The 12,988-nt window shown below is 33.5% G+C and overlaps 1 protein-coding gene across 1 annotated transcript; it reads left to right on the top strand.

Annotated features, from left to right (window-relative positions):
* Positions 1 to 2,932: 2,932 nt before the first annotated feature.
* On the top strand, positions 2,933 to 4,690 carry TRIADDRAFT_2109 (uncharacterized protein; the record flags this gene model as incomplete). The annotated part of the gene is made up of 2 exons (XM_002118281.1): positions 2,933 to 4,095; positions 4,231 to 4,690. Coding segments are annotated over 2 exons (1,623 nt in total), but the record flags the coding sequence as incomplete, so codon positions are not given.
* Between the last annotated feature and the right edge of the window lie 8,298 nt (positions 4,691 to 12,988).

Genomic DNA, 12,988 nt, shown 5'->3' with positions numbered 1-12,988 from the left:
ATCATTTATCCAAATTGAACTGCACTTACTCAGCAATCTCTAATCGATTATTGATCGCAGCCCAATGCAATGCCGTTATGCCCTCTGCATCAGTTTGGCAAACATCAGCTTGCGCTTCATCTACTAGCTGTACACATCTCTCGAATGCGCCATGTTGAGCAGCTTGTGCTAGATCGAATTCGGAATAATCTAATGTTTTATTTTGCCTTTGCTTACCAGGAACAGGATCACCTTCAAATTGGTTATTGACACTTTCGACTGCAGCAGGTTTGGCATTGTTCTAATATGTCATCCAAAAAAATGATCATCAATGGTAAATTTCTGTGAAACATGCCGTAATATCGCAACTGAATTTTAATTTTATTGCTTCAACAATCAGATAGTGAGTTGCTATCTGTAATCGGTTCTTGACAATACAGTTTTACTCTATACCGTTTGCTGACATTATGATTGCAGGTCTATCCTAAGCTGCAGTCAATGTATGCAGTATTCTCTTTTAATTTTGATCCTAGGGGTAAAGAGGACTGGGCCTGATCTAAGCCAAGAGTGAGTGAGGTGCTACTGTGACATTGATTTATTGTCAAAAGAGTTGTACAGACTGCGTCCTTCCTCGATCATTCCTAATCTAAAGGTTGGCAGACCGTAGAGCTGTCCAATCAAGCGTGGTCTGATTAACAGCTTTTAAGAGTAATGATTGATTAGCTTATATGACACTAGAACGCTTTCATTGCTACCGATGAGCTTACAATGGAGCCTACTGTAGTCTAGCCTATAACTACCAGCAATAGAATTTGTCTTCGTTTTGAACAATACTGACTTCCATGATCCACCAGCATATTACGTTACATTCAATTCAATTAGCAACAGCTAGAAGTCAATACTTTGCAATGGGGAAAAAATAAAAGATGTAGGTCATTCAATTCAATTAGCAACAGCTAGAAGTCATTACTTTGCAAAGGGGAAAAAATGAAAGATGTAGGTCGTGAAAGCTCGTCCAACTTAACCTAGTCTAGAAATTGATTCTCAATCATGAATAGTACCCTACATCTCTATCTACATATAAGTGAAGAATCGGATGAATGATGAAGATTACTATTGAGTGTGGGTTATTGTCAAGAGTGGCCAAGTGAAGCGAGCTTGACCAATTGGTTACTAAGATACAACAACTTGGCTGGGTAAGCATTGTTCGTTAGTGGAACGACGTGGAGATGAATTGGAATAGAGGCGAAAAAGGATCAGGTTACCTATTGATTACACTGTTATTTTAGGCATACATTATTTGGATTTTGAAAAGTTGCATTGGCTTGGGTCAGAGAAGTGCTTTCTTTCATTTCTTCCATGCTGTTTCCAACAGCTTTACGCTCGACGTGCCTGCTCTCTTTTCAAGATGTGGCGAGTTCGCCGAGTTGTGTTGAGGGCGTGCATGGCACTTGGTTGACTGGTCAGTCATACAGTACTATGTACAGTGGCGTACAGTACAGTACTGTACAGTGCGGACTGTAGTACTGTAGTTTTCTTGGTCTGGTCTGGTCCTACTGAACAGTGTACTGTACTGTACAGAAGGATGAGTATAGAAACAGTATACTGTACTGTACTATAATATTAATTTTACTTAATATACAATACTGTACAGTACTGTTACAGTAATATAACTAATACAGTACTGTATAATTATACAGTATGTAATATTATACTGTACTGTACACTGTAGACGGAGATCTGTACTGTAGTCTTCTCGTCCAGGGTCCGTCAACCCGAAACCCGACAGCAAGCGGTCGATTGGGGCCAAGAATTTCCATAGTATGACGGTGTTTGTATGGCAATTCTACTCATTTGGGGTTGGAAAATGATCCATTGGATCGGATTCTATCGGGTTGCCATTGCCTTTTCACACCATTGACAGTCAGGACTGCCTAAATTGTACACTGCACAGTATGCAATGTAGTGGTATAGCATGAAAACAATATCAAGAGACAGTAGGTTTTCATATTACGAGGGTCAATTGAAGACTTTGCAGTGTTGAATCCTATACATCGTCCAATGAATCGAATGCAGTCGAGTGTCTGTTTTGATAGGACGAGGTGAGATGGAGTATTTTGCAGCGTTCAATCGCATACAGCGTCAAATAAATTTCATGCGTTAAATGATCTAGTAACGCAGATACATCGACGATATCGTGGATACATTGATGGACATACAGTGTAGTACATAGTAAACTATCACAGCAACTACCGTCAAGAATGAAATGACTCAATGATGCGAATGGAGTCCATTCCACAGTCAATGATGAGGATAATGAGTTACTTACGATACCGCTGAGCAGGGTAAAAGTGAGCACTCCATGTTTTGGGGGGACCTCTGGGGTTACAGTACACTGTACTGTAATCCAGTTCTTACAGTACTGTGTACTGTAGTTGCCATGACGAGTGTACTGTACTGTACTGGACAGGACGTACAGTACTCATGATAGAGTACAGTATGAGTGCACACCATCAAGTGCTATAGTAACATTGAAGAGAATGCGAGAGGTAATCGAGAAGCTAGTAGGCATGCAATGCCGGCAGTAACCACATCCGAAGTTGAAGAAGAATATCAAGTTGCTATCATCAAGATTGACTAACTATCCATCGGCCAAGGATAAAATCTCCTATTGCAATCATTACAAGGGGAAAATAAAATCGTAAACGCAGTGAATCGCTCGACTTTGCGAGATTGGAATCGGTGAAGACATTCAATACTAGCTTGGGTCCGTGACTGTATTGCTAAGGTGAACTGTGACCATCGTCGAAAAGGCAAAAGGCGTAGCATGGCCAGTAACAACCGCCAACATCATGATCGACATCAGCGCAAAAATAAGATTAAAGATCAATTGATCTATCCAAAAGTCGACAAAGAATTCCACTTCTACTATCAAAATAGTGGGCGTAAGAAACTTTTAAAAGTCAAGATTGTCGTCCCCTTAACATGCCATACTAATGAATTAGCACATCGATTAATAACCGCGCACAATTTACCATGTTATCTGCTTGGCAAGTTACAAGCTTCGTTGAAAGAATTTGTATCGTCGACATTATGCCAACTTCAAGTGGATAAAGCCGAGCAATCGATTCATCATTTGAAACAATTCGGTCCAGATGTGATTAAGGATATTTCTGATCATTGGTGTAAATGTTTACAAGATGAAGTAGCTCATTGGAGTGATCACAGCAATAAAAGGAATGCCGTTCAATCCATTCAATTGGATAATGGTCAATCGGTGGCACAAGTTTATCATGCTTTAATTCATTCACCGGCAATGGAAGCAATCTTACAATTAGAGTATACCTACGCATCGGTAGTCAAAGAAATTGTCAAACAACGTAATACAGAACTGGAACAATTTGAAATTCAACATCAACAACAATTGGAAATTGCCATTCAATCAGGCATAGCATCCGATCGTAAAGTCAGCCGATTAGCTGCTCAACATATGGAAGAGTTACAATTCAAAAATGCTAAATGGAATAGTACTCTATCGGATTTGATGGAAAATCAAAAGCGTGAATTTTATGCTTGGATGGTACGTGTCTATAACAGTATGGTCGAAAATAATGGTGTACCTACTGAAAGAACACTTTCTATGCCACATAGTATTGTTGCAACGCTATCCAGAGCTGCACCTGATAGCCATTTAAATCATGAATCCAATAATCATGTCGACAACAGAATGGAAGAAAGTTTTACAATTTATTTAGGAACACAAAAGAAAACCATGCATAATATACGCTTAATGATTGGTCACCCACTTGATTTATGCAGGAGTGCTTATACCGGCTCAATCGGTAGTGGTATAGGACCACCACCTCAAAGGATTCAAACAGCACTATCGTTATATTCGTCAACATTAAATGGTTTAATATTACTTGTAGATGATAAACCCAATTGTTATACTGGTATCAAGAATGAATTTGCCATGATATGCGAAGAATCCAGTGAATTTCACTTTCTATCCCATCCAGAGCAATTACATCATATCCGCCGTAGTATTCAAAAATCCCAATCAACACGAGCTAAAAGACAAGACAGCGAAGATAATGATATCGATTCACTAGAAATGTTACCCGAAGATCAACACAGTTATGATCCATCAGTATCTGATGCAATTTCTAATATGGACTCTGCTGTTAAAGCTGGCTACCTTGAAAATCAACGCAATCGATCCGCGACACTCTCTTCTCTTCGACGTGATAGCTTTTGGGATGAGGATGATGATTCTGTAGTCTTGGCATTAGGTGATTTCTATTCTACTCACCATTCTAATTTATCCGATATACATGTAGTCTATCATTTAGTGGTCAATGATGATGTCAAATCCGATCGGTTACCTAATCGCCATCCTATCTTGACTGGCTTACGTAATGCATTAAATACAGCTGCATCCAATGATGTCACAACTATCACTATACCTTTACTTCTTGTCAATGAAATGACGGAAGAGATGACAATTTCATGGTGTGTTAAAAGGGCTGAATTAATTTTTAAATGTGTCAAAGGTTTCATGATGGAAAATGAAATGTGGAGCAATAATCAAGCATGTATAGTCCAATTTCTAATTCCGAAAGGTATATCCGAAGAAATGTTTAATACCTTTACTGGCATGCTACCGGGTATATTCCGTATGGCAGCCGCATTGAATTTGAGTACTACTGCAGTACACGAATGAGATAATTCTTTTATAATTAATATGATCTTCAAAGTTAACAAGAAATTGTAATTGCTGCATGTAAAATTTCACATAGAAAACTTCACATTTTTATCTTTTATATTTACTATACACGTATCGATACACATCATTTGATTATTATTTTCAGATCGTTAATAATCTTAGAATAGGAGTAATTTTCAATATACCAATCCTACTATATCAGGGGTTTTCTCATTTTTTTGTGCAATGGTAATTAGACAGTTGTATATATATATATATATATATATATACTCGTAGATAGTACGGCACCGTAATTGAGCTAACAGTAGATATTGCGGTAGCGAGCCTATCATAAAACCGATCAATTGTTGTGTTAACGTCCGATCCTACATTTCTTTCATGATTGTAGATAGACGCGTATCCATTGCTACTATAATCTTCGATACACATTCATCTTCTAATCATTTTGATATCCATTGTATCATAATAGATTAATATGCCTACAGCTTTAAAATATACTTATTTTATCTTACCAGCGATACAGAAATATACCAATATGTAGAACTATAACTTCAATTTTAACCGATTTATGACTGACCTGACGAAAGTGAAGGCCTTTCAATAGTACTAAAATTGTATAGTTAATGATATAGCTAGTTAGATTAAATTGTATTAACTGTTATATCAAACTATGAGTATCTAAAATGGGTCTCGACTTCAAATTGTTCTTTCAATTTTTACATTAAAATTGCAAATTTCTATAAGAATATCATTTTACAATTGTTCTGATAGGTTACGAAAATTGTTTGTTTATCTTTTTAACGTTTTGTTCGGTATTAGATCAATTAAGTATATCCTCATTTAGATATAGTTACATCTATTGCAAAATAAGCCCAATAATTATAATTATAATAAAAAAGTTTTTTTGGACTGTCCGTAATAATCATAGGCGATCTGACAGCATGTATTTAATAGGCAGTTAGGATTATACAAGTACAGATGAAAATAATATAATGATAAGATAGAGAAGACCTTCTCTATCTATGATAATTAAACGTCAACGATAGTCGTACAAATTGTATTAAAGATATACTATCATCTTCCACTTTAATACGGCAACAGCACTCCTACCGGGTTATAAAGCGTCATGCTTTAGACAGCTGTGTGTATGCAGGATTTCCGCCTTTAAAATGTTATTGAAATTGGCAACTTTTAACAACAGATATCACCAATTGATACTTCAGTTAGTGAGAGAGTAATTTTTACCAGATTATTGGTATTTTTGTTTCTTTAGTAACCGGCTTCATTAGTAGTTCAAGAGAATTAACTTAATCTAATCAATTTATAACTACAATCTTTGTTGTAAGTATATTATTACGTACTGGTAATACGCAAAAAGTATTCGTAAATTCAAATAATACATGGAATATAGAATAAACGCTAACCAGCGGTAACAATTTTGTCATGGTCCGAGAAAACAATCCGAAAGCAACCCCTTTTAGTACAGCTAAAAGCATAACCTGGCATAACGTAGACGCCATCGCGCAGTAATTTCGATCAAAGATTTACTTCGGCCAGTAATATATTTTCCTTTAAATACTATAATTTGTGAGAATGGGCAAGTGTAGAAAAATATTTATTTATACAAAATCAAACTGAAGTTTCGAGTTTAGTGTTAATCAGTATGCAACTGTATTTAGATGAGAAAGATACTTTACTTTTTGAAGGTTCACCCAAAGAAATAAGCCTGCTGTGAGTTAATAAAGGGATTTGTAATCGCTTTAGAGTCTAAGTTACAACCTATTGAGACTTGTATAGTCTAAGTCTCATTGTCGGTAAATAAATTTTACCTAGCCATTCTATTTGTATAATCATAACGTAAAAGGAGCATTAGTTCAAGATAGTATACAATAGCATTATTAATTTTTTGGAAGCTAACATTTTAGTAACTAATCCTCTCAAGTATATTGACTAACGTATATTAGCCTCTACAAAGTAGAAATATGATCTGCTAGCTTTGATATTATAGAGTTCATGTAACATTTTCATCATGTAGGTAGTTAGGTACGATATGTAAAAGCTAAATTATTAGTTATAAAAGTAATTGTAGTGTATTTAGAATATACTGTAACTATATTCTACTCTTAAATATAGACATGTTGTATTGCTCTTATATTTAGACAGATCTACAGTCCGCTTACTCTACATTCATATATAGACTACTGTATTTAGTTATTACGGTACTCGCTGTTTTCTACAATCATCTGCTATTTTGTAACCTGTTATGGTATATGTTGTATCTAATTCCACAATCCTATTCTCTGCATGTGCTCTATCTTTAAAACTATAAATACCGGCGATTTCTACCTCAGAGTTTATTAGCCTCTCTGTTAGTCTTCTAGTTAGTCTCTCACAGTCTAATACTTCTACTCGTTACTCACGACAGCTTGCACGCTGATCTACCGTAACTACCTCACTGTACTTCACATTACTAACCGACAATAAAGCATAACTTTTATAAACCCTTTGTTGTAATAATTGTAAATGGCGACTAAATCTCAATCCTCTGAGATATCGAACCCTCCATCACAGTAATGTAGTTTTTAAAGGATGAGTATTTTAATTCTATCTTCAGATAATGTATTGCACCAAATTTTGATATGAATAGTGTTAAACAAGCTAAAGATAAATCGACATCAATTAATTCCTCAAGCTAATTTATGTTAGATTTAACTTCATAGCGTTATAGCATAGAATCTACGGTGTAGCATAGCATAAAGTCTAACATAATTAAACTTTTATATTGCTAAATTTTCGATTTGTATGATTAAAATCGCAAATAATGATATTAGTTGCTATAAATTATGTCATAGGAAAATATCCAAAGCTTAGTATGAATCAGTTATATTGATTTAAATTAATTATTAAAAAATAAGCATATAGTATAGTTAAACAAACCATGATCTCCTAAAATATTAGATATGATGTCCTTCAAAAATTTTATTCATACAATTGATTACTATAGATGATAAACTAGTCGTCACGTTACAAAAAATTTATAAAGCTTATTCAAATGCTGCTGGCCGAATTAGTGCTTTGACTCTAACAGGCATGTTAACCTTTAACTAGAACATTATCAGTCTATTAATGCGAAAATTATACAAACACTTACGTATTTTTACGTATACACTATAATATACTTTATTTAGGGATTAGTGAAATGATATGATGATACTTGATTCTACCTGAACGGGTCGTGGAATGCTATGATAATACGATAAATTAGCTAAGGTATTGTAGACTCTCCTATCTTGTGTCCAAGCTATGCTAACTCGCAATGCCGACAATGCAAAGTCCTATTTTAGTATATTTTACATAAATTCATCAAATTTATATATGTAACTCGCCTTTTATCAATAAATGGAAACCACAACACCTGGATATTCTAGTCATATTTTCAATGTGTAAAGACATTGTCAATATTTTTAATAGCAAATCTTTGCTGTTAGCTATCTCTTAGTAATAAGTCGACACTACCTTGCTTAAACCCCAAACCATGTGAACACGTTTCGGGTCAAGAATACCATAGCAATTAGCTGAAAATAAATTTAGTATTAGAGTTAGAAACGACTTCATTAGGCACATCGATGATTTCATCAAAGGCTAGTCTATGAAATTCCCCGGTCATAAAATTCTCCAATCTTATATCATTATTTCCGATAATTTATAATAATTACCTTTTAGTCAGGCTAAGTATACTAATAGGTTTCTTTCTGAGTTGAAGTTATAAGAGGAAATAAATCTCATCAAATATTATTGTAATCCAAAGCTAGATTAGATCAATCAGGGTTATTTAATTTGATGTTTAATAGATTTTTTTAAAGCATCATAAAAATTAACGTTTTTCGGTCATTTATAGGGATTGACCGAGTTAATGGCTAGTTGCTCGACCAGTCATAGGGAATGGCCGAAGTTGTTCGGCTAGTCCCTTGAAATGGCCGATTCCCGGGGGTTGACCATAACACTATGAGTGGCTAGAAGGTTGTTTAGCTTTATGAGTTTTATTCTAAGATTACCCAAAAAGTATGGACCTGATCGTATAATAAAGAAATAGCAATTCCTCGATATAGTATCTGCTCGGCCTTATATACGATCGACACACGTAGGTGGTGCAATACAGAGAAACATGTTTTATATCATTTACTTACATTAGTATGAGAAACAAGACATAAATTGTAATATGACTCAGTATAGAGTCCAGTTGTAAACAACATTAATTATTAATAACATCTCAAGCTGAAGTAAATAAACAATACTGATGCTCAGTTAAGACTAGTAGTGAACATCATTATCGTAAGCACAATTAATTCAGATTTCCATTAACATCTAATGTAATAAACAATTTTGGGAAGAATAGCAAACTAATCTAAAAAAATACGATGACAGCATCGCAACAACATGATATTAAACACCAATACCGTAATAGTACTTATAGTAAGTATCATGTCGCTTTATCTGTTATCAAATTTCTAGTTAGCAAAACCACTACCATGACTGAAATAAGATAAAGTAAGATTCTTTGTCTATCTATATGCTGTTATTTTTGTATATCCATAACTACTGAAATTAAAATATTCATATTCTAATATGATCTACTAACACATACATCGTCAACTGTTTCTTTCGGATCGTAACAAATTTTGTTTAGATTGCTATATTATGACAAAACTGCGGATGCAAAAATTTTAGAATTTTATTTACTAATTACAACCATTTTATCGGAAAAATTTTTCAATAAAATTCTCGCTAAAATGATGAAAAAGTACTCGCGTAATCCTTACGTAGAAACTAGGAGAGTATAGAATGCTACCGAACGAGAAAAATCTGTCGTTCGTAATAGTAGATATTGTCATATTATTGATAAATTTTGCACCCTTTCAAATGCAATCCTGTTTGCATTAATATAAATAATCCAGTATCATTCATGAATTAAGGGTAAGAATTCTTTAGACTGTTCGCTAATTTATTAAAATATGCTAATAAATAAGTGATTTGTCTCTAACTTTGAGTTAAAATTAATTATGAACAGGTATAGAATATAGAATGAAATGTTTTACCCTTTGCATCATGCAATACTTTGTTAATTAAATTAAATTTCCCTTCTAATTACTACTATGAGCCTGGAGATCTAGCATAAAATAAATAATTAAGATAAAGGGGAACTGTTTAATACAAATAAATTTCTGATATTATTAAAACTCTTGAGTTTACTCTGAAATAAACTGAAAAGACCAAGATTCTTTGATTCTAATAGTGTACAAACAGTAGAGAGTGCCATATATCGGTTGCCAATATCGTTATTGTTATAATCTATTATACATGTATTTGCAACAAAACAGAGAAGATCTCATAATGAATTTCTAGTTTGTTATTCACTATTAAAATGCTGATTCTACTGCATGCTGATTGCCGAGACTCACGAGTATTTACGTAAATTTTTTATTAGCGTGTAACGATTGAACCGATGCTCTTATGAGATACAGTAAAATGATAATATGATTTTTTGATTGATCGTTGCTATATTACTAGTAGCTTCTGCACTAAGTCAGTCTAATATTCTAATGTTCACCAATTTGTAAACAGTATTAATTAATCATAAGATGTAATTATATCTTCAAAACTGATCCGAAATCTCTAAATTGATTTCTCCATCTATTAATAATTATAATGATTACTACGATATTCGGTCTTCAATACTAATCATCAGGCATTCGCAATTTTGACGATATAGATATTGTACTATTCAATTCGCATCATTTTTAATTTTTAAACTTTTAATGATTAAATGGCTAGCAAATGTAAGTTTTTCACACATGTGTTACAAATGAAATCGTTGCTCAATTACTTCAAGATTTCTTAATTAAATATAACTTCTTCCTATTTATGATTTTCGAAGGCGAACTTTGCTACTATGCATTTAGGATATTAACGATGCCCCGAGCCTGATATTTCTTAATCATTATCCCTTATTTTGCAGTGGTCCTCTAAATGGAATTTCGTATCTAGTCAATAGTTCGTTGAAATTTACCTAATCCTCTGGAGACATCGACTTTAAATAGAGTTAGGAAAAGTATTTCAAGTTTCATCGACACAAGTCTCAAATAGATAGCATTAGCCACTCTTAATTATTTCCAAGAAAGCATTAATCAAGTACAGCAAGGCTTTTTAAAGTCATATTGAGCTTTACTAATTATGACCTGACAAAATCGATAGTGTGTTATTCAAAAAGTAACCAACCGCTAGTTCACGATATAATTGATACTACCAGGAAACTGTCTATTGCAAAGTGGATAAAACATCAACATAGGATTTGGTACTGTTTAGCCAAGAACAGTTTCAAAGTGTAATTCTAGCGGTCGATCATAGTTAAACTATTTGATTTCAAGTAACATAATACCGCAAACGGATAAATTAATTATCTTAGCGTAACACCTAATTTCTCACCTTGCAACTAGGACTAAAGAGTCCTTACTAGGTCTCTCTGCTAACTTCTACAGTGACCCTAGGCTAATACGGTTGTAGTTCAGTCATGATCAATTAACCCATTCGTACAGCTAACCGTTAAAACGATAACTAGTACTAAGAAGATATGTTGTAGACAACTTGTGGTATGAAATTTTGTAGCTTAATGGTACAGTTATAGACCACAAAGGCTTAAAGATCTTTAATGAGATACAGCAATCAGAAGTGCTCTCTTTTTACTGACATTGCATTCTATCGATTTCTTGAGTTATTTCTAATCGATCTTTCCCCAATTACTGGCCTATATTTATTTTGATGACAGATGTCAACTCTGCTGAGCATCAAAAAAGTATAAGTCATGCTAATCTGATTTTAAAACAACTGTAATCTAGCCTCTTACCAGATTACTGGATCGTTGCTAGAAAAATTTTTCTAGAAATTGCTTACTAAATGTACCTACACTTTCAATCTTTCTTGAGACTGATAAACGACCATCATTATTGGTTACTGCATGAATCAATCATTTTCCAAATTATTTAATGTTATTACGACTTAAGTTAAATATTAATTAATATGCACCATTTGAATATCATCAATGGATAATATTATATATATATATATATACTACATATAATTAATTACGTATAATGGATTTACGTCATGTAATGATTGAAATTTAGGTACTACAAGTGAAGTTATACATTTATTGATCTACTATTCTAGGTATCATTATAGATTATTAAATAGAATTTTACTTTGGTAAGGCCTTACGACAGAATAATTTTTAATTGTATGGCCTACTATTGTGCATCTAAAAATTTATCTACTTTATGCCTTTTGTTGCAGGTACTGTACAATAATTAAAGATTACGAAAAGAGTTAATATCGAGCTAGTAATATTGTTGATTTAAAAGTTTATACAACAGTTGTATTTAACAATATGTGACAGTGAAAAACAAGAATTTGAAAGGTTCGAAGCAATGGTTGTTCTTTGATGCCATGTTTATAGCAATCGAGCTTCAAAAATATTAGCTGTCAGTATAAACGGATTTTATAGTTACATAAAAAGTGTTTAATATACGTTCTTGTTCTTCGTCTATCATAGAATTAGAATTTGGTCCGATAATCTTAAGGCAATAGAGTCTCTTTTATTGATTCTCTCCAGCTTCATACGACTAGTATATCAATTAATTATTTAGCTAATAATAAACTATCCATACTTCATGGTTTGAAAGTGTTTAAATATTTAAAGCTATTATAAAACTATCCGGCATAGCTTAATATAAGCATGCAATTTCTCTCTACCTGGATTTTACTGCATCTGATGAATAAAATCAAAGGCTGAACATAAAGATATATTAATCTATATATGTATATATATACTCGTGTATTTTCAATTTGCACAGACAAAGAATTATTAGGCATGGATAATATATCGGACTTGAATAATAGCTATCGACCTCCACTCCATATGAACTTTAAGTTCCTTATTCCAATTTTAATGATAATCAGTGTCGTGGCGATATTTAGTAATTTCTACAATTTGATTATTATTTATCGAAAGCCAGGATTACGCGATTTCCGAAAAAGCTTTTTAACGTATTTAAATATAACTGATTTATGTACTGGTATTGTTACTATACCATGTTTGATCATAGCATTGTGGTATCAAGATGGCGACGCAGTATGTCAAATCCAAGGTTTCTTTGCTTCATTCTGCACTGGTATGGCAACATTTTTATCCTGTGCGATTGCTTTGGATCGGTGCTACGCTGTAACTTA

Source organism: Trichoplax adhaerens, genomic scaffold (genome assembly GCF_000150275.1).
Source record: "Trichoplax adhaerens TRIADscaffold_42 genomic scaffold, whole genome shotgun sequence".
NCBI lineage: Eukaryota > Metazoa > Placozoa > Uniplacotomia > Trichoplacea > Trichoplacidae > Trichoplax > Trichoplax adhaerens.
This window is presented reverse-complemented; position numbering and strand designations above follow the sequence as displayed.